This window comes from Girardinichthys multiradiatus, chromosome 12 (genome assembly GCF_021462225.1).
Source record: "Girardinichthys multiradiatus isolate DD_20200921_A chromosome 12, DD_fGirMul_XY1, whole genome shotgun sequence".
In the NCBI taxonomy this organism is placed as follows: Eukaryota; Metazoa; Chordata; class Actinopteri; order Cyprinodontiformes; family Goodeidae; genus Girardinichthys; species Girardinichthys multiradiatus.
Window position 1 is genome coordinate 32,664,988 of NC_061805.1, and position 23,686 is coordinate 32,688,673.

Genomic DNA, 23,686 nt, shown 5'->3' on the forward strand with positions numbered 1-23,686 from the left:
CTCCCTTTTCACTGCCACATCATGTGACAGGGTTTAATGCTTGGTTGCAGAAGTCAAACAGCAGGGATTTAAGGATGGGACGTAAGTGTAAATCTGTCAAAATAGTTCTACCACGCAGAAAATATGCTGGAATCAGACTGTGGCTAAAGCATCTGGCTGCTGAAACATAATGCATCTCTGCAATCTTGAGGTTTTACTATGCAAATTTAGGCCACTGGGTTTTATTCTTCTGTCTGAAATATCTGTCAGCATTAAAAAAACAAAATCAACCCTAGTTCAACATGTAAAGCTTATAGTTTGTATTGTTATTTGTGAAAAGTAGAAATTACAGGATAACAAGTAGCTATTATCATATTTTCTCTTCCTTATTTTAACTTATATGATCCAGACGACACATTTTCTGTATTTAAGGAAAAAAACATTAACTTGATCTGTTTCACTTTTTCTTTTGGGGTGGCCAAAATCTAAACATTTAGATAATCAATCAGCAGTACAAGGTTCTAATAAATACAGAACCATACATCCGATTACATTATGGATCTGGGAGACCTGCTAGAACAAAGGCCCTGGATCGCACTGAAATCTAGGGAGCAGATGAGAAAAGAAAAAATAATCACAGACTTCATAGCCAAGATATGGCTTCTGAATATATTCTTAAAGAAATTTATTTTACACCTTAGAACAAATCAAAACAAAGAAACCAGAGATAAAGATTAGGGATGTGGTACACTGGGAATGTATCAACAACTGTAGTTTACATTTTTTTTGGTGTAAGCTCAGAGAAAAAAATGTTAATACAGTCATTATAATTGCACTTCATAAATCTAGACTGATGCCAGTATCTCTCCACAACAAAGCCCCCTGTTCTCTCATTTTCTCCAGTTAATAAATTCAATTTGCTGCTGAAATTTGACTGACAAAAGAAATGCTAATTTAAGACCAGAGAGCCGCTGCACTGATATAATTTTCTCACCCGCTTGAGTCCCACAAGGCAACAAAATATTGTGGTAATTTAAGTGCAGTACATTCGAGGGAATCTCACAGTCATAATGAATATTTCACTGCTCTGAATCATCAAGTTAAGACTGGCCTGGGCTAAATGCATCCCCACCCAAAGCTGAAATGGGTAATGAAAAAAAAAACGCAGTGAGTCTGGTCTTTTTTTCTTTTGACGCCAAAAGACAGGGCATGATTGTTTTCATTTTGTATTGGTTTGCAACAATAAAGTAACCCCAAAGTACGGTTTCACTTGTTTTCACCGCTGCTGTAAGTGCAGCTATAAAGAGTCAAATGACTCTGACTGCAGAAAATCTAAAGTCTCCAATAAAATGGAGCAAAGTTTCTCCTGTACGTAACTCAGTCTTAATGTTTGCGGGACTGCTGAATCAGTCGGTCAGTCTTGCTGGAAAAATGGGGTAATGATACAATAAAATAAAAAAGTCTGAGGATTTTGAAGAACACAAACTGAAAAGGTACAAACACACATGTGCTCTGCCGCAAACACACTTCAGCATACAACAGAGCCTTGCAAAAGTATTCCCTTCACCTTTTAAACTATTTATCACCTTACCAACACAAACATCAATGTGTTCTATTGGGATTTTATGGGACAGGTCAACACAAAATAGTGTATAATTGTAAAGTTGACAGAATGGGATAATATATTTTTCGAGTCTTCAAAAGACACCCAATCAGTAAATAGAGGCCACCTGTCTTTAATTCAGTCTCAGTATAAATCCATCTGCTCAGTGAAGACCTCGAGGTTTAATAGAGAATACTGGTAAACAATCATGAAGACCTAGGAACACAGCAGACAGGTCAGAGACAAGAGAATTTAGGTGAGAAAACAATATTATGAGTTTTGAACATGTCAGAGAGAACTGTTCAATCCATTATTTGAAAATGGAAAGAGTATTACACAACTGAAAACCTACCAAGACATGGCCATTCATATAAACAGGCTGAACAAGAACATTAATAAGACATGCAGCCAAGAGGATCATGGTAGCTCTGGAGGAGCTTTAAAGATCCAGAGCCCAGGTGGGGAAATCTGTTAAAAGGGCAACTAATGGTCACAAATCTACCCTTTCTGTAAGGGGGATGAGAAGAAAGCCATTGTTGAAATAAATTTCATCTGCAGTTTGCCAGAAGCCATGTAGGGGACACAGCAAACGTTGAAGAAGGTGCTCTGGTCAGAAGAGCCCAAAGTTTAACTTTCTGACCTACATGCAATGTGCTAGGAAAACTGAGATTGCACATCACCCTGAACAAACTATCCTCCTGGTAAAACACAGTGGTGGCAAATTCATGATGTGGGATGCTTTTCTCCTACAAGGACAGGAAAGGTATATTTTTCTTACTTGTAAAACAAAACCATGAATCCCTTTCCATCCAGTTCATAGTTACGCGCTACTTTGTGTTGGTCTTCCACATAAATCCAACTAAAAACAATGTACATTTGCAGTTGTACAGTGAAAAAATGTGAAAATGTCTGAGGGACGTGAACACTTTTGCAAGCTACTGTAAATATTAGGTTATCTCTATAACCTCCCAGTCACATTCTTTGTTGTAACATTTCGTTTTCTTGTATTTTTTTGCAACATTTCTTCTTTTAAATAAGTATTTTGAAATTTATTGTCAGTTCCAGTGTTGGTTAGGAAAAAAAAGAGCTCTTCGTTTAAGTTCTTACAGAACCAAAGCAGCAACTCTGCCTCATGTCAGAACATAAGAGACTGCACGTCAGCTTAAGGATGAAATTTTCAATCATAATAACAAAAGAGGAAAGCAATATAATAAGATAAAAACAGTTGAGACACTTTTCCTTGTAGCAGCCAATACATATAATATACCTACAAATATATCAAACAACAAAAAATAGGTTCAAGTTTTTCAAGTTTCTTAAATATATCATATCCAAACTACCCAATTCCAAACTTCAAAGCAGTGCAATTAATTTTTCAATTATAACAGCAACAATAACTATTATTGTACTACCCTTTTAGATTCAACCTTGTGATCCTTTTACAAGAACATCCTAGAACTGCTAGTAATCTTCTCGTTTTTTTCAGCACTTTTCTGTACGTGTGTACTGTTACTGAGTTTTGGGTTTTAAAAGCAGCCCTAAGCGCTGGCCCTTTAAGACCATTTCAGTGACAACCTACACAGTAGCTTCATCCTTAGTATTTGGAGAGGAGATACAAGTGGCATATGCACTTCATGTCAAGCTATGATTCTCATCAAAAAACAGTTTAAGAAGATAAAACAACAAAGCAAAGAAAAAAAAATTATTATTAATCCAAAAATCCTATTGGCAAACCACACATTGGAACATCAGGAGAATCTTGGAATTCCTTTTTCATCCCGCTGGCAGTAACTACTACCTTTTGTGTTAGGGATTCCCAACAGCCTGCTTTGAAACCAGCAAATCTAAGGTCATACAGCACAGGAACTGCTCTTCTCTAAGCTCCCGCGATCGCTAAAGCAGTGGCACTCACAACAGTCCCGTAACATCTCTGTTTTTCTTGATTTTCTTCATAAATTCACAATTCTTGATTAATTGCCTCCTCTTCTCCCTCCCACCTGTCCGTTCTATCTGTAAACAGGAAGGCGGATGTGTGCATGCTGGTGGTCCAACAGCCGCGGCACGGACACAGTCTCATAGCCTTTGCCGAGCATCTGCTCCTTGATGCAGGGAGGGTGGATATCGTTGATCAAATACTCCAGAGATTGTAGGCTGCTGCTAAGCACTGAGGTGTTGCACAGGCTCTTGCTGGGCAGGCTGCAGCACAGACCCCCGCTGCTGTCGATGGCGGGGTGATGGTGGTAATGGTGATGGTGGTGGGGGTAGCCCATTTCTCTGTGGCCCGTTGTTGGCCCTCCCGTGGAGGTGGCCAGGAGCTCCTGTGGGTTGTAGCAGTCACTGTCGGGCGTCACAAGCACACTGTTCCAGGGCGGTGCAAAGTACTGACCCACAGAGAAATTCCCATGCATGCCCACACAGTTCAAAGGAGAAGAGCTGACTTTGTCCAGCCCACCTCCTCCACTGGCACTCGCTGTCAGGTGGTAAGGTCTGGAGGAGGAGGAGGACACCTGGGCCGCCATGATCCCCCCACCTAGAACACAGGTTTCGGGAGACTTGCTGATGGCGCCACCTCCTCCGCTGCCTCCACTGTACATGCGGAGGACAGCCTGCTGTTGCTGCTGTTGTTGGTGTTGTTGGTGTTGCTGTTTCTGCCACAGGATGTAGTCCATACCCTCTGTGTATATGCCGTTCTTCATTACCTCTGCACTTTGAGCAGGCAGGCCTGATCCAGTGTAGACCATGTTAGCCTGGGGACCCATTCCTACGACATAGCCTCCACCTGAGGAGCTTGAACCAACCCCCATGACTGCTGTGACCTGCTTGGAGGGGCTGGAATTTGTTGGTGCAGTGGAAGCCCCCTGACACACCTGCTGCAGGGCCTGAGCCTGGCAATGTTGGTTGATCTGATAGATGATACTCTGGATGGAGGGGAGATTAGACTGTGCAGGCAGGGAGAGGCCTCTGCCCCCTGTTACAGGAATCACAGAGCCAGCCACAGTGACATTTGGGGGCACGGAAAGTCCAGGGCCTTCTGGAGGCTTTGAGGGCCCAGAGTGGTATACCATTTGGCCATGACCGCTAGCTAAAGTGCTACTAATAGGGGGTGGGTACGGGGCCACAGCTATGTGAGCTGGAGATAGCTTAGTCCGTCTGCCTTCTGAGTTCTTGAGTACACCTTTTGAAGGACCAAAGGTAGATGATGAGGATGAGGACTTGCCTATAGCAAGGAGACCCTGGTACCCTCCTGTGTGGAGATGGGGGTAAGGGCTATAGCGCTGCCCTGTGGTGTCATATCCGTTCACAGTCCGGTTAAGGTGCTTGTGCTGGGGGACCCTGATGTTGGTGGGGAAAATCTTGATGGATAGTGGGCTGTTGGCCGTTTTCTGAGCATAAGCATCAAGTTCTGCTGCTGTTGGGTACCGTGAGGATGGTGAATGTACCACCACTTCACCTGAAAGACAAGACAGGAAATACTTATGAACAGTTTGAACACATGAACATTAGGATCACAGAGGGATAAATGCAAAAAAAGAACAGCTGAGGTGAGGTTCATTTGGAACAGAGATTATAAATGTTTGGAAATGTGTTAACACAAATTCCCAATGGGTAAACAAGGATTACTGCCGAGTCAATGAAAAAGGGTTAACCAAATGGCATCATGCATTCTAACATGTATATATTACTATTGACTACTGTTTAGCTATGTTTCTCTCCTAGATGAAACCACTCACAGAGCAACTGCTGAATTCAGTTCTATTTGGGTTTTCTTTAAAACTGAAAGTATTCCTAGACCAGTGAGTTTTTGTGGGTTTTTGTGTTTCTGCTTAGTCTTTACCACAGTCAGCCGCGGCAGGTAGGCACTCACACTGAGCCTGGTTCTGCTGGAGGTTTTCCTCCTGTTATTCCTTTCTGATGTTGCCACATGCTTGCTCATGCATGCCATTGCCATGGGTTGAAGTCCTTTTTTGAGATTTGGGAGAAAGGGCTGTTTTCTCAGTTGTATAGAGCATAGTGTAATGCAGCACTGTCCCTCACCCACTTGTTGCTGCACACTGCCGGTTAGTTGACTGACCTTTACCTCACAAATTTATATAAACCATATTTCTGCACAAATGTTTTTGCATTTTATTGTGGAAACTAAGGAGGTCTCACCTCTAACTCTCCCTAGGGTAACACTGTTTTAAAACTACTGTTTATTAGCTGACCGCAGGCTGCACCTGAACAGACAGCCTGACTGATTAACCTGCTATATAAGCTTGCTATGCCTGTGTTACTGTATACATAGCTGAAACTACTAGTAAAAAAAAAAAATTACTAGTAAAAAAGAAGATTTTTGCAGCAGTTGAAATAATCATTGCTTTTCTAATTTTAATACACGCAATTAGATCATGTTGCACATTTTTGTTTAAAATTTTTATGTGATAGCATTTTGACTTAAGGTTATGATACAATGAAAAGCTCATGCCGGCCCATGTCTAATTGGAATCATAAAAAAGAGAAATTTGTGAGCCATGAGCCATCATATTATGTTAATTGCAGATTCATTGCAGGTGCACTTGCAACAAATTGGCTGTGACGTTTCTGAGTCTTAGCATGTTTTATGAATTTTAAGACCACTATCTTTTTTAAGCAGTGCATAGTTGAAGAAAACCAAGTGGATCCACTTCAGTAAAATCCAAACATAGTTGGCAAGCTGTAAATGAGGACTGGCATTTATCAGTCTGCTCCTCTGTTCAGAGCTTTCTTTCCATCTCATTTTCACACCCTGATCTGGGTGTACATCCCTAGACAAATGAATCTTTTTAAAAACCCATTCTGTCAGAGCCTGCTACCTTAGGCGCTGTTAAATCAGTGCATTGTGAAATTAATTCGGACTCTCTTCAGTGCTGAATTGGGTTAGCCTTGGTACCAGGCACGGAGGGAGGAAAGGGGAGGGAATAAAAGCTTGTTTAATTGAAGTGGCACATTTTAGATTTATAAGTGGAATCACTTACTGGGTCTTACCCTTGGCAGCTGAATTTTCACATTCATTCAATCCAATCCAATCCAAAGCAGAACTGGGGAATGAGACCCCCACAAAGAACCAATTAAAGGTCAACTGGGAACTACAAGCTTGGTTAAGGTGAATCTAACAAGTACAGCCCAATGATGAATGCTCAAGTGAGGATTTTTGATATAAAAATAGATAAGTTGACTTTTAAAACAGGAAGAGAAAGTCATGTGAAAAAACTAGAACACCCTATTCTTTTAAAAGTCAGTCAGTCAGTCATTTTCTACCACTTATTCCACAGTGGGTCATGGGGGAGCTGGTGCCTATCTCCAGCAGCCTATGGGCGAGAGGCAGGGTACACCCTGGACAGGTCGCCAGTCCATCGCAGGGCAACACACCAAGCACACACTCATTCATACACCTAAGGGCAATTTAGAGAGACCAATTAACCTAACTGGCATGTCTTTGGACTGTGGGAGGAAGCCGGAGTACCCGGTGAGAACCCACGCATGCACGGGGAGAACATGCAAACTCCATGCAGAAAGACCCCAGGCTGGGAATCAAACCCAGTACCTTCTTGCTGCAAGGCAACAGTGCTACCAACTGTGCCACCGTGCAACCCTCTTTTAAAAGTAATGCTTACATATTGATGCCTAATTATATTTTTATGTATCTCTTGAAAGTAAAGTGAATTTATTGCACTCAAACAACAACAATAACTTTGTTTCACTCATTAACAAATATCTTCATAAAACTGTGTACCCTTAATGAAAAGAAAAATCTGGACACTCTACCCCTATTAGATAGTGTTACACCTTTTAGCCGAAACTCCAGTAAGATGCTGCTTATAGCAATCTACCAGTCTCTGACATCATGCAAGAACAGTTGGACCAATTTTCTACTTTCAGCTGTGAGATGTTTCATGGGTTTCTTGAATGTTCAGCCAGTTTCAAGCCATCCCACAGGATCTCAATGGGTTTAAGATCTTGTCTTTGACTTGGCTCAGGACTTCAAATAGTGGTGGATTTTTTGGTATGTTTTGGGTCATTGACATATCTTAGGGTCTTGTTGAGATGAATTTTTTTTAAACATGGTCTCGTATTTTATTCAAGCACCCACTGGTAAAATGCCTGGTGTGCTCTATAACAGTGATCTGACCAGATTCTGCTGCAGCAAAGCATCCCCAAAATATTACGCTCTCATCTCCATGCTTTAAATGGTGGTATGATGTTATTTTCTTTTTGTCCTCTGTTCTGATTTCCAAACATTTCAAATTTACACTTATCTGTCCAAAGAACAGTATTGTGGAAGTCCTGGTTTTTGTCTTAGTTCTCTTTGGCAAACCTTAGTCTGAACTTGCTTGGATGGCCAGACATGTGGATGTTGGTAGTTGTTTTAAATGTCCTCCACCTGTAGACTATTTTCCATATGATGAAATGGCTGATTTCAATGTTTTTGAGACCTCTTAAGACCTCTTACAAACTCCTAAACAGCTGCCATCTTCTTCTTCTCTCACTTCAATAGTTAGTAGCACACCAAATAGGTTTAAACAGGTGACATCTTCCGCAAAATGTTGAGTAACAAAGTTCTCATCATGTCGACCTGCTGGGATAAGCGAGGGTGTTATTTCAACCATGGTAAATTGAATAATTGTTGGGGTGTCCCAATTTCTTTCTTACCAGAAATTACTTTTTTATTACCTTTTTCAGAAAATTCTAAACGCTCTTCATTTATGTGAGTTTTTCCGAATCATTCAAATTGAATAATAAAATATTAGGTATCCATATGTCCAAACGCACAAATGCATACACAGATGCTGTCAAAGGGTGTCCTTATTTTTTACATGACTGTACCTTGGTTGCAGTTAAGAAAGATTCATAGATGAAAGAAATTAATGATTTCAATTTTTAGCACAGGCTAGCATAAAATTTGCTTTAATGTGCATTTGAGATTAACTTTGAAATATGAAGCAGAAAAAAGCCAAATATATACCAAATTTTGCTTTATATCTATATGTAAAAGCTCTGCTCTGTTTGAGCAAATTCTAAAATTTAATTCAACATTGAAGGTTCAGAGTAGACTGACATCATCCTCTGGTCAGTGGACCAGTACTTGGCCACAGTACGATGAGGTAGCAAACAGGAAAAATGCAATTTCTAAAAAGCCAACCACGTGTCATTGTCTGGGGGCTGGATACGGAGGTGAGAGGCCGTGGTGAGATTGGATTTAAACGACATTATTCGGGCAATTTCATGGCTACTTAGCTCAGTGTAACAAAATGTGTGGGGGGTTGGGAAAAGGACTCAATTTACAATCAATATATCAGCTGCTACAAATGACTTGCAACCTCTTCAAAAATGACATTTTGATGCATAAAATGCTCAAAAATTAACTGCCATAACAACAACAGTCAGCAAATGTCCTGGCTACCTGAGGCGTCTGTGACTGGGATGCACTCCATTTCCTTTCCAATAGCAAAACCACTTTAAAGAAACTCCACAGCCAAGTAGTCACAATTCTCATTTCTTTGCTCCCATTACAAATATCATGCAGAGTTCATTTCAACAACCCTTTGGGACTCCAACTGTGAAAATGATTAAATCTACAAGATCCATATCATAAAAGAAATAAATTAGGAGCTGAATGGGTGAGACTGTGGATATCTAAACTAAATTTAGGGGCAGACCAGTCGGGCGGATTCATCAAACAGAATTTTTTTTAAAACAGAAACATTTGACCTACAAGAACTGATTTACCCCAAGTCTTCCTTGGCTGCATTTAAATGCAACCAGGGGTTCCGCACAGATCTGGACGTGCATATTGCTGATGAGCTGGGTTCCTACTTAGTCAGTAAAAGAAAGAACCTCGGCCAGAACCAACAAATGCTAGTCTTACAGTGACCTTTGAGCTAAAACAGTGTGTGTGTTAAGATTCCCCACAAGTCAAGCTAAGAAACGGGACTTTGGGACACATGCAGAATTCCAGTTTTGATTGAGAAAACAGGCTGATTTTGGACCACAGTAAGGCATTAATTTTTTCTTTAACGGTGTTTCTAAAAACTGACAAATTGAGGTGGTTCTTATACTTTGAATTCCTCCTTCCTTTTTTCTTTCCCCTGTCAGATTAATACAAATATCATTAGATAAAACTATACAGTAACATAGAGACCAACAACCTTTTGATAAATATTGTATTTTAATAATTAGCTTTCTCCCAAAACACAAATTTCTTTGTCAAAATTAAGGTTTCTGATAGATATGATAGATTGTTCTCAGTCTGTGAGACTGAACTAAGATGTTCTTTCTTTCTTTCTTTCTCTCCACTGTCACCACATGCTGGTTTAGGAGGAGAGGTTGCTCAGCCGAGGATCAGACTGAAATGTATGTAAATAAACTCAGATCTGTCTGGATTAATCTGATTGCATACACTATTTTGCCAAATGTATTTGCTCCCCTACTTTGATTCGCATATGAACTTAAGTTGCATTTAATTTTTTATCCATTGTGACGTTGGTCCAGCCTTTGCGGCTATAACAACTTTAAGTCTGCTGGGAGAGCTGTCCACATGGTTTAGTAACGTGTTCATGGGAATTTCTGACCATTCATCCAGAAGCACATTTGTGAGGTCATAGACTGATGTTGGACAAGAAGGCCTGGCTCTCAGTCTCTGCTCTAATTCATCCCAAAGGTGTTCTATCAGGTTGAGGTCAGGACTCTGTGCAGGTCAGTCAAGCTCATCCACACCAGACTCTTTCATCCATGTCTTTATGGTCCTTGCTTTGTGCACTGGTGCAGTCATGTTGGAAGAGGAAGAGGACATCTCCAAACTGTTCCCACAAAGTTGGGAGCATGAAATTATCCAAAATCTTTTGGTTTGCTGAAGCATTCAGAGTTCCTTTCCATGGAACTAAGGGGCCAAGTCCAGCTCCTAAAAAACAACCCCACATCATAATCCTTCCTCCACCAAACTTTAATCTTGGCACAATACAGTCAGACAAGTATCGTTCTCCTGGCAACCATCAAACCCAAACTCATCCATCAGATTGCCGGATGGAGAAGCGTGATTCGTCACTCCAGAGAATCTGCCTCCATTTCTCTAGAATCCAGTCGTGTCGTGCTTTATACCACTGCATCCAACTCTTTGCATTCCACCTAGTGATGTATGGCCTGGTTGTAGATACTCAACAATGGAAACCAATTCCATGAAGCTCTATATGCAATGTTTGTGAGCTAACCTGAAGGCCACGTGAAGTTTAGGGGTTTGTAGCAGCTGAGTCTGCAGAAAGACAGCAACCTCCGTGCGCTATGTGCATCAGCATTTGCTGCCCCCGCTCCTTCAGATCTTGTGGCCTACCACTTTGTGGCTGAGTTGCTGTCGTTTCCACTTTCTTAAAATACCTCTCACAGTTGACAGTGGAATATTTAGGAGCGGGGAAATTTCAGGACTGGACTTTTAGCACAGGTGGCGTCCTATCACAACACCACAGTGGAATTTACTAAGCTCCTGAGAGCGACCCGTTTACATGTCTAGGGGCTTGATTTTATACACCTGTGGCCATGGAAGTGATTGGGACACCTGATTTTAATTATCTGGATGGGTGAAGGTATATTTTGGCAATACAGTGAAGATCTGTATGTAAACTGAATCTGTTTGCTTTGTAAAGTCTCGAGATGACATTTGCTGTGAATTAATGCCATACAAATAAACTGATTTGAAGTGATTGGTTCATATAACATAGCTTAACCACGCTAAATCTTCAAATGCGTAACAGACAGCGGTAACAGTGAATAAACTTTAATCAGATTTAAGGTGACATCCTAATGGGCTGGTATGAGTGTACCAAACCCACCAATCTGAGGTCTAACCAACCTTGGTGAGGCACAGCCCTGCTTCCCCTGTGACAGCAGTGTCATTTGCTTTGATGTTCTGACTTGCAGAGGCAAACTGACAGAGACTTATTTCATTTGCTCAGAAGAGAAAAAAACATGCTCATTTCAAAGCGTATTGCGGGTCCACATGCAAATGGAAAGGCAGCATTTTTTTCAGATCTTCTTTACATGAGGGCAAGAAAAAACATCTTTGATCATCACATGGTCTAAATGAGGAGAGATATTTGGCTTTCAGGCATATCAAGGGCCCGTGCCCTGCCGCCCCTGCGAGCCCCCAGCTGCTATATGCCCATCATTCCACCTAATTACTGCCACATGAGAAAAAAACCCTCTAAAAAAGCCACGAAATTCATTAAAGGGTACCTTATTCTATTCCTTCTCACTCACTGAGCCCTATATTTTTCATGCCTGAGCTTGTGTTTCTTCTGAGCGAGAGGAGACATCCCCTCTTGCTTCGTCTTTTCCCAGCTTGGCCCTTGTTTGTCAATAGGCAGAGCCTTTGGCACACCAACCTGGCATCAAAGGGCTTCACACTTCACAGGCCACAGGGATTAGAGGCCTTTCAGGCCTACAAAACCCATCTCAGCTTCACAAAGGCTTCCGGTTATTAGAACCCACAAGCATTAAGAAAGAAGAGGAGGAAGAGGAGGAGGCAAATGAGCATCTGGATGCTTCTGATTCTCGCCTCCTCTTGAAAAAAGTTCCATGGAGAAAATTTTATAGCAAAGTTGATTACGGTACATATGGCCACAAACCAAAGCGTATTTCACTGTCATGCACAGGCTGTTACAGACCCTGTGTTTGATGTGCAGAGCTTCCACATCTCTCTCCTCCAGAGCTTTAAGTCTATAAGTGAAGACACGGAGGTTAAAGGAGAAAGTCTCTTCTTAGGCAGTCACTCTGTGACTTATTGGTTTAGGCAGTAGATCATAGCACTGAGCTGCAGCATACAGATGGTGCTGGCTGATAAACACCCTCTGAGGCAGCCAACGTTTGTGTGAGCCCTTAGCTTTTCATAAGGTAGGGGGTTTCCTGCACCTGTACGCACTCTCTGGCGTGGTTGTGCATGCAAAAATAATGCATAAAAACTACAAGAAAAAGAGTGCATATACACAGACAGACACGTGTGGACAAAAATCTGCATCTGCATTTGTGTGTCTCATTTGCCATCAGTGGAGCATGTTGTTATCCTCTGCTCAGCGCTCTCTCATGAAATGTAGGGCAGGGACAACAACAGGTGCCTGTGCGGGCGACAGCCTGCAATGCCTCCTGGGCTAAATGCTTCACACTCGCTTCATTTCAACATGTGACAGCCTTGTAAGGATTAATTATTTCCCCTGAGGATGGAAGAATATGCTTTTCCCTTCCTTAGAGCAGAAGGCTATGTGTGCTCACAAGCACATGAAACAGCTTACAGTAAATTAATGGGAAAACCTGGGCTCTAGCTGCTCCTGCAATAAGTGAGGGTAAAAAAGTTTCACATGAAAGAAATGTAAACAAGCCAAGCGTATGATTGAACTGCATTGGAGATTAGATAAAAGCTCAGGCAAACACATGCATTAGTTCTAGGAGATCACGCCAGGGAGCAGAGATGGTAGGGAGGCAATTAATGGGTTGACCTTCGTCCTTAATCACCCAGTGCCTGGCACACAATGCCCATGTGTCAGAGCAGCACATCTCTAAATGCCACCTCTCATTAGCACAATGCACACGGTGAAAGACGGAGGGAGAGGCTATCTGTGCAGCGTTACACTCTCCAGCGGTCAGACACAGATAGCGGAGCAACGATTGGATAATGCAGAGCCGGACTGAGCTGCAGTAGGCCACGATATGATCTAGAAATCCCATTTTATTTGGAGGATGGGCACTCTTCTTTCTCTTTCATTTTTTTGATTGGCATGAAACTCCCCAAGCGCGACGTCCTTGGTGTACCCAGCGCTGTCGCTGTGATTGCATGGTGCGCTTGTGTGTATGTCTGAGCATCCGTGTGCATTTAGTGAAGGGGCTACCCAATTCTGAACACTCAATTAACACTCCTTTAATTAGCCAGTGGTACATTTTGAATTCTGATGAACTAATTTTCTCAGCGCGATGGTGGAGGAGGCAGAGGAGGTGAGTGGGGGAGGTTAGCCTGGTAAAGATGAGGTCCACTGGGTACAAAACAGCAATAAAGAGGGAACTGGTTAGATTAGACTGTAAAAAAATCCATTAAATTTGGTGCACTTCTTTCAAGTGCGAGGTCAAATTGTGTTGATCACAAGAAGCAGAGGCATATGGGAGGACTATAAGAGGAGGGAGTAAGGTGATTAGAGGAGGGGGGGCAGTCATAGGCTGTGCGAGAGTGCAGCAGCAAATCCAGAGAATCCAAGAATACTTTGCATTTTAATTAAAAGTTTAAACAAATAAGCAGGAGTAAAACTGAGCTGTCTGAAACACCCTTGCTACCATTTATTAGTGTTCCAAGTATTCCAAAATTATGAGCTGCTTGGAGGAGTTTCTCCTTATTAGTGGAGGAAATGCTCTAAAACATCAAAAAGCCCTCAGGGTTTTCCAACTCACTCCTGCAGGCATGAATCCCTTCTTTACTGCATGCTTTGATCCCCTCTGACCACGTTCACGGTGAGTGTGGGGGAAGAGTGCTTGTTTAGATGAAGGCAGAGGACCAGTATGGCTGAAATGCAATTAAGTTTTCACAGAACAGCGAGTGTGTAATACACATTAACTTTGGCCAAACAAAGCAACAGTGCAGTATGTGATGAGGTCATGGCAAAAATCAGGAGCAAAGATGATCAGAATGCTAAAAAAAGTGAAGAGGGTCAGTTTTTGTTGAGTTTGTACAACACACATGGGGCCATTTTCCTCTGAATTCGCCAGTCACTGGTAAATGATTCCACTACAATCATAGCTTTTTGATCTCCATATAAGTGCAGTGCAGTGTCTCTTTTCCAAGCCAATTAATATTTGGGTTACTGTCTTCATACAGATGTTGAGGTGCTGGACCTCCTCTCTGTAGGTCGACTCACTATTATCAGAAATCAGACCTACAACAGTAGTGTCATCAGCAAACATGATTATGGTGTTGGCGGAGTGAATGGGGTCACAGTCATGAGTGAATACTCAATAGAGAATGGGGCTGATGACACACCCTGTGTTTAGGATATGGGTTTATGATGGGAGCTTACTCATCCGGACGGTCTGTGGTGTGAATCCTTCTGCACAGTGAAACACACAACCCTAGGTCGCTCAGCTTATTAGCCAATTTATAGGGAATAACAGTGTTAAAGTCCATAAACAGCACCCTGACATAGGTGTCATCCTTCTCCAGGTGGGTCAGGGCTGTGTGGAGAGCCTTTATTACTGCATCCTCTGTTGACCTGTTTGCTCTGTATGCAAATTGATGTTGGTCGTAGTCAGCAGAAAGAGCAGCTTTAATGTGTGGGAGGATGAGTCTTTCGAAACAGCCAATAGTCATTCAGAGAGTTAATGGTGCTCTTTTTTGGTGCTGGGATTATTTTAGCCGACTTCAGGCCAGTGGGGACAATGGAGTGAAGTAGGGACGGGTTGAAAATGGTTGTGATTGCGGCTGTTAGCTGGGATTCGCAGTTTCTGATGATCATTCTACTGACGCCATCCGAACCAGCAGCCTTTCTCGTGTTGACCCCGGAGTTGCCTAAACAGCCCTTACATCAGGCCAGAGATCGAATCCTCTTCCACATGCTCTTGGTGTTGATGGTGGAATAATGTTCTTCTATGTGCTGCTTGTACCTGAATTTGGCCTCTCTGATTCCCTTCTCCAGCTTACATTGGGCTTCTTTGTAGGCCTGCAGGTCCCAAGATTTAAAAGCAGCCCCCCATGTTCTCAGCAGGGTGCCAGGTTTGCTGGTGAACCATGGTTTTTGATTAGGGAAAACTTTAACAGGATCATGCTGGATTTTGACACAGTTTTTTCAAAATCCCAGCGTTAAAGCAAGAATAAACTCCACAGAGAAATACAGACAGAGACTGCAGTTTACTCTTTGCAATGCTAACCCCGCTAACCATGTTACTTGCTAATATAAGATGCTAAGGATAGTTTTGAAGCCTTTACATAAATACTTAATAACCATTCATAGTAGAAAGCTGAACAGTTTTTAATGCTGTTAATTACAGATCTTAAAGAGAAAGAGGAATTGGCTAATGTTGACAGCACAGACTGTAAATGTTTAAAAATTGGATGTTGGAAATGGGCCAAAAAACCTTTATTAGTGTGTCTCTAAATTTAAACCTTTACATTAGTATCCGTATAAGAGTAAAAAATGCTTAACATGTCTCCCCAGGGAAAACTGAAGCAGTGTCATCTGAAGGAACCCTTGACCTGTTGCTATTGTTTACCTCTTAGCAGATAGGATCAGGGTCTGTAACTAAAAAAAGGCCGGCTAGCAGGGGGAGAGGCCAGAAGAGACCAGAGGAAGCTTCGTCTCCTGAACAATACCTGCCTTGTGCTAATGGAGGTGTCATCTGGCACAGGGCTGATTAGTCGGCGATTACAGCCATGCTTCAATTGCCGTGACAACTGCAGCAAACACAATGGGCCCTGATAGAGCCAGCTGTTTGGTCCTCTGCAATTAACCTTGCATCCCACTCGTCTCCGGCACTGCGCTGCCTCTAATTGACTATTGGGCACACAAAGCAGGGGCTGTCGGCCAGACCCCCTGGACATGAAGCCTCCGCCCCTCCGCCGAGGTGGAGATGATAATAATAGAGGCGTCCCGCGGACTCAGCTGCCAGTCAATCAAAGCTTCGGCTCCCCACAAGAGCTTCCTGAGGAGCGAGGGAGCAAAAGGAAGCCCATGTATGAGCCAGTCATCAACAGGGTAGAGAAGCCTCGCAGGGGGCAGACATGTTGAATATGCCCTCAACCAAAGTACTAATCAATTCAAGTGCACGTGAGGGGAAAGGAAACCCTGCTGCTTGCTTGATATCAGAAAAAGACATTTTTAGGAACATTCATCTCTCTCTGTTCATCTGAAGGTTGATTTTTTTGTGCAATAATGCAGAAACGGGGGAAAAAATCCAAGCAATTATTTGTTGAACATTTGCTATCTATAATTGTGCAGATAAAAATCAAACTGATGTGATTTCTCAGAGGATAGAGCTCTCTGCATTCAGCGACTGCTTATGTCATCATAATCATAATCATCACACAAATGCTTTTTGTAAGACGACATAAATTAAACTGAGGCCTCCGCACTGCTCCCTTTCATTTTCTCAATTATTGAGAGCTATGCTTTTTTTTTTCCTGTGTTCAGGGAAAAGTCTGTATTTTTTAACATCATGTTACCTTTGAAGTACAGGAAAATTGCCATTCTCATCAAAGCCAAAGTAAAAGTAGTAATAGATGGGCATTGCTTTTCAAAACGTGGTGCCATACTCGCATATTGGGCCTTCAACTTGCCAACACAAATAGCAAAGAGGATAATGAGAATGTTAAAGCAATCTGTACACTGATCCTTCACAGGCAAGCAGGCATGGCACAGATTCAAGAATGGATTTATTCATTAAAATAGATTTCAAAAGAAGCTTGGACATAACACACAAACCTAATCTTTGGTTTCATTAAAGCCAATCTCATCCCAGATTGGATCTATTTTCTGCACAAGCAGATGGAAGAACTATCAACCTGGGAGCCTAACTTGGGCTTCCTGCTCACAGATACTGCGGCATGAGGTCATTTGTTTAGCCTGCAGTGAGGTGGTACGTGTGTGTGTACGTGTGTGTGTGTGTGTGTGTGTGTGTGTGTGTATGGGGGTGGGGCCCACAGGTACAGATGACGGGATCTTTCCTACAGGACAGGGTCTTATATGCAGTGTTTTTGCAAAAGTCATTTTTCGTATATCATCACGTTTTATTGGGAATTTATTTAATAGACCAACATAACATAGTGCTTAAGCTAACTTAATATATTGATACTGAGGATATTGAGGATGTTGACTCTCATATATGCCATCCATCCTGAGTTTGAGCTATAAAATTGTCCAAAAGCTCAGTTCAAAACTCGGAGAGAAATACCCCAAAAAACTGAGCTATAATTGCTGCAAAAGGTGGTTCTACAAAGTATTGACTCAGGTGGGTTGAACACAAATGCATGCCACATTTTTCAGATTTTAATTTGTAAAAATATATCAAAATGATGTGCCACTTACCTTCCACATAACAATTATACACTACTTTGTGTTGGTCCATCTAAAACATAACCCAAAGGGGTTTGTCGTAACGTGGTGAAATTTGAGAAGGTACAGGGTGTAGTAATGCTTTTGCAAAGAACTGTAAGTATGGGGAAATGATTGCAACTGTGAGCAATATGAGCTTCCAGCTCCCTGTCAGGTGATGTGAAGCTATATATCTGTCTGAAGTGTTCGAAGCTGTAGTTTCCAGCAGGACAACAACCCTTAACATAAAGCCAGCACAACAAAGGATTGGTTGTGTTAGAGAGGACAAGTCAAAGTCCAGACCTAAATCCAACTTAGCAGACAAACAAAATTGATGATCAAAGACACTCTATATCCATCTGATTTTAAGTTGCTTTGCAAAGATGAATGAGCCAAACAATTAATTATTTAGATACACAAAGCTCAGCTCTTGGTGACTGAACACTAAAGTATGCCACATTTTCAGATTTCATTGTATAAAAAAATGGAAAATTGCTTTCATTTTACTTTCACCACACAATTATCCGCTATATGTGATGGTCTAGCACATAAAATCCTAATTGAATACATTGATGTTTTTGGCTGTAGCCCGACAAAATAGAAAAAAGTTGTGAATAATTGGTTTGAATGCTTTTGAAGTATTCTGCAAGTGACGAAAAATGCTGCACAATGTTTCAAACCAAAAACCTCTAATTAGGTTTTCATTTTAAAGGTTGCAACCCAGGAAATGTGAAATGCTACACCACATGGACACTGTCATGTTTACATTTTCTCATAAGAATTTATCTCCGAAGCCAGATGTAACAGAATCAGCAATGAAAATTAATTAGCTGGTTTGATGTGGCTGCCTCATGCTCCTTCCAGACAGACCTGGCTTTTATGGGCTGTGGAGGAAATTACTAAGAACTGATTGATCCTGAAGGACTTCTCTGTACATATGGTATGGCAGACACTTGCGCGCGCGCAAACACACACACACGCACAAACACGCACGCACGCACACACACACACACACACACATATAACTCCTGCCAGTTCCCACTTTTTACCCTCACCATGATAAAATCAGTAAACTATTTTTTTCATATTCAATGTATCTACAGTAAAGATTGCAGAAAATAAGCATATGCCTTAAATTAAAAGACAAATAACACACTGCAATACAAACTTGCACCCTCTGACCTCTAAAACATAGAAATTACACACAGTAGAATCTCACTGCATGTGTCTTTGGATCTTTCTTTCCATTTCATCCCCTTCCCATCCTCTTCACTTCATCTGTGTTTTCTTTGAGCTTCTCTCAGGCTTCAAACCCCTTCTGTCTTTTCATCCCCCCCAACTCTTGTCTTCTCCATCTCCCTCTCTGAGTAAGTGAGTTTCATCTAGGGTGCTTGCAGGGCGAAATCACCTCGGGGCAAACACTTTATTATCTGTAGTCAAAGCGTCACCACAAATACCATTCTACACACACAAGTGTCACTTTCCATTTGTCTGCGCTCGGACTGCATTAGCAGAGCCCAGCCGGGCCCAGAGCCTCATCTCAAACGCGTCCACCAGAAGAAAGCTAACATTGTGGGAAAGCTCTTGTCCTGCATTCCTGCCCCATTAACACCTCTAACAGCACCAGAGCAGACCCAAAGCCTGCCAGGGGAAGTAAAGCATCACAATTAAACATAACTTATCAAATGACAAAAATATAGTCGCATTAAAGCAGGGGGCTCATAAACCTTTTTTTATTGTTAAGTTTTAGTCAGCATTAAGACGGACAAACCTGAGGAAACCACTGTTCATGTCAATTACAAATAATCTGATTGAAAGTCTGGCAAACCCAACAGCAGTGGGCACTTTATGTCGGCTTTAAGCCACAAAAGAATGCAGGCCAGCAGCAGCAGCAGCCCTGTCAGGGCTTTTGTAGGACACCCGTGCAAAACAACAAGCACACAAAACTGGGGCAACATGTTTACCTCACACTATGCAATGCACTTCATGAGCAAAATGTCTAAAAAACAAACAAACAAGAAAGATAGCTCTGTGCTTATTCCCATGACAGTCAACAACAAAAACAACAAAGAAAAATAATTTAAATGGTAAAATATAGACTTTTACACAATTTTACACAACCTGCTTTAACTTCTGCCACTTTCACCAGAGATAATATCGTCATCTTCCAAAAATAATGGCCTAAGTCATTTTTGGTCAAAAATGATTTTTTTGCCTAAACCATCTCCTCATGATGCAAGCCACCTCTTGTAAAATTGTCTAAATCCTCAGTTGAGCAAGTCATGCAATTCCATTCGTGTTGTATATTGGCCTATGTCAACAATGTGACTTAAGACAGTTTTACAGGCTTTTCAAAATGGTGATTGTTTCAGGAAAAACCAAAATTTACTCTAGCTATTAAATCTAAGCTATTTCCATAATTCAGGGCTCATTCCCTATTGGTAAGTGATAAGGATTACCACAATATAGGCTAGGCATTAAATAATGCATAGATATTTAGTATTTTAATTTTGTCTTTCAGTCTGCATTGTTGTCCACAAAGTAACTACATTCTTGAAAGCTGCATTTAGCAAAGAGTGGAAGAGCTCCAGAACCTGTGGCTGTTACAAGTAATTGTTTTTTGTCAACTCTTTTCTGTCTTTTTAAAGATTACGTCATCAACTGTTTTTCTTTTAATTTTCCACTTTATATGATCTAATTGAGAAAGATATGTAGCTTAATAAAAAGGACCATAAGAAATAGCTATATCAACACTAATCTGTTGTTATTACCTTTTAGGAGGAAATTGTTAATAAATATTATATATATTTTGTGTTTTTTTGTGTTTCCTGAAAAACTTGAAAAAATTACTTAGGCCATTACTTTAGGAAGGTGAATATAAGAACGACATACTTGATCAGAGCTCCATTTGCATGAATTACTGTATCAGTGCAGGGTGACATGGAGGTGTTCAGCTTGTGGTTCTGCTAAGGTATTAAGGAAGCCCAGGTTGCTTTAATAATGTCCTTCAGCTTGTCTGCATTGTTGGTTCTAGTGTCTCTCCTCATCCCATAGATTTTTGTGGGTTTTAGGTCAGGCCAGTTTATTGACCAATAAAGCAGAGTTATATAATGGTCATTGATGCCAGTATTGCTACTTTTGGTAGTGTAGGCAGGTGCCAAAAGTACCAGTGGAAAATGTAATCAGCACCTCCATAAAGCTTGTCGGCAAAGGGAAACATTAAGTGCCCTAAAATGTCCTGGTAGATATTAATCTAACCTACAGAACAGAATTATTGAAATAAATGTATGGATGATATAACAATTGATTGAGATGCAACTACAAATGAGGGAAACTTTCATCCCAACAGTGCTTACTGTTTCATATAAATTAATTTCATACTAATTCTACCAGAGTGGCTTATTCGAGTGCATGGCTCGGTAAAGAACGTAGCCCCCCTTCCTGGTTTGTTAGCTGTACCTGATGAGGCAGCCCTTGGGCCTGCCCAGGGTGCCCTCATTGTGCATACAGCATGGTCTGGAAAGCATAGCTTTATCAGCAAATACCCGAGTCAGCACGAGCAGCAGGGTGGTTATGCACTGCGACTGGCACACCAGCCGATATTGTCATGTACGATTAGGCTAGTGTTTATGAGCCTGTGAAATCATTCCCATGGCATCAAAGTCAATGCCACCTCCTACCCTCCTCCATTTATATCCCTGCCTCTGCACTGCCCTCTCCTCTGTCCCCTCGTTGTTCCATTTCACATTTAGTCTCGCTACTTCACAGTGAACCCAGAGTGAACCTCCTTAAAAGCTCTGCTCTGCTGAAAACAGATCCAAAGTGGAGCTAAAAACAAGGTGAACCGGTTGGATTTTCCAAAACAAATCTCTGCTGGTTAATTAATTCCATCCAGAGAGGTCAACCTCAAGTCACAAGTAGCCAGTGCAGTGGAGGAGCCGCTGCTGCCAGTTGTTTTGTCTTGACACACCTCACCAGATTACAAAGCTGATAGAGAGGGAGCAGAGCAGGAGATTCAGGAGACAAACAAACCATGAGGTCAGTTATGGGGAAACATCAAGAGGAGGAAACAGAGATTAAACCATTCAGTGAGGAGACAGAGAGCAACACAAAGCACAAAGACAAGAAAAAGAATCATGCCGGGTCCTCCTTGTCCTGCCTCTAAGAGCATACGCCATGCTGTGATACTTTTTTCTCAAAGGGGATATGTGTAGAGCCGAGAGCCAACCTCGTTCTCACCCATGCACAAACCTAAATGCACACGGCAACAACACAAACACGCACATAGGTTTGGAGTAAAAGACCCCAGAGGTGGAGATAGCGAGGGCCTGCAGAGATAAGAGTAGGAGCTAGTGCCGAAAGGAGAGAAGGAGGGAAAAAACGTGTGGGGGAAGAGATGAGGGGAGGCTGCAGGCGCCCAAGCGGGCTGTCAGACCAGAGGAAGTGCTGGTGTGCAGGCCTGCAGGTAAATGGAAGAAGAAAGGCGCCTGCAGGCTGCCCGAGGCAAGCCTGGGCCCTTCTGTTCTATCATTTAGGAGACAAGTCCTCCACTGATTCCCAATTAATATTTAACACCACGCAGACAACAAGGCACTCCACTGCAGTACACATACCAACGAGAGTAGAGGCGAGGAGAGAAAAAGAAAGTAGACGAAGAGGATCTAGGGATGCATAAATAGATTCATTCTCAGTGAGATGAAACAATATTTTGAAAGACTCAATGTCAGTGAGGTAGGGCTTTAATGCAAGTGAAATGTTTTATTTTTAATCAGTGCTTGATGCTTAAATATGTGTTTTAATGGATCTGTAGTGACAGTTGATTGACAAATATTTCTAGTCTCTGTAATGAAGTAAAGTTTGGGGTTAAACCAAGAAGTCAGTGACATTTTTTAGTTTTTTTTTTCAAACAATTAGAGGGTACAACAAGAGTTTTAATATTACATTTACTGTACTTTGTAGAAGTATTAATACGCCTACGATGTATGTCCCTTCTAAGGTCACCCTCCTGTCGGAAGGTAAACCACCATCCCAATACAATATGTAGAAAGGGATGTCTATATGCTTGCATGGCTATAACGAATTTCTTAATTAGACAGAAACTTGCAGAGAGACAACAGGAAATGTGCTTGAAAGACTAGATTATCATCAAAAAAAGAGCTGGGACCTACACCAAGAGGTCAGGAAAAGACACACCCTAAACCTAAAACCATCTTTGTATTCCAATATGTCGACACAGCTGGTGTATGTGGAGATCACTTTTAGCAGAGTACAGCTGAAGAGCAAACCATGGAAAGTGTAGTTAAATGTCCCACAGGGATAATGAAGTGAATAAACTGTTGTGGTCAGTTTGCACTCCCATGTTTTCTCTCTGCTAAACCCTCTCCAATATGAGAGCAGATTGAAAAACCAAAAAAAGGCATGGACAGTGAATAAAGCCACTACTTTGTTTTCTTTTACATGTCTTCTTGTATATTTTCTATTCAATTTTGCAGTCGTCAGAGATTGCACACATTAAAAGTCCAAATTTTAGACCAAAGAAACATTTTAGTTCAGGTTTTAAAACAAGATGACTGAAATCACTGAATACCCTGCCAGAAACGTGCAACACCTCCTCACCACCTCTCCAAGAAAGCACAGCATGTTGTGCTCAGCTCTGTAAGACACAACCTGTTTGCCATTTCCTGTGGGACAGCAAGAGGCTGCACACAGTGGCTCCTGTCCTCCAAGCCACCCCCACGCTCTGGCAGGCGAAAACAAGAGGGTGGTGAAGCCTTGCACCTGGGATGTCCAAATGCCAGTTTGGAGGCTTTGGAACAAGAACCCTGCTTTTGAACCCAAATCCTGCTGTGACCAAAACTACAGTAGACTTCCTCCTCCTTGAGCTCACCTCTTGGGGCTGTGAGATGGCTCGGCCCCCTGTATGCGCAGCAGAAGGCGGAGGGCAGAGGGAAGGCATAGCGCTGTGGGACACCACAAGCCGGAAATGATTCTCTATGTGCCAGCGCTGAGACGCCAGCACAGGAGAAAGGGACTGCTA

General features: G+C 41.9%; 1 protein-coding gene across 2 annotated transcripts in view; it reads right to left on the reverse strand.

Annotated features, from left to right (window-relative positions):
• Window positions 1-647: 647 nt before the first annotated feature.
• The window catches only part of fam222aa (family with sequence similarity 222 member Aa), a 65,308-nt gene continuing 42,269 nt past the window's right edge, over window positions 648-23,686 (reverse strand). For both annotated transcript variants that reach the window (XM_047381307.1, XM_047381308.1), the window contains exon 4: window positions 648-5,033. In XM_047381307.1, the coding sequence (XP_047237263.1) occupies window positions 3,589-5,033 (1,445 nt within the window). In that variant the 3' untranslated portion in view covers window positions 648-3,588. The remainder of the gene's footprint in view (window positions 5,034-23,686) is intronic.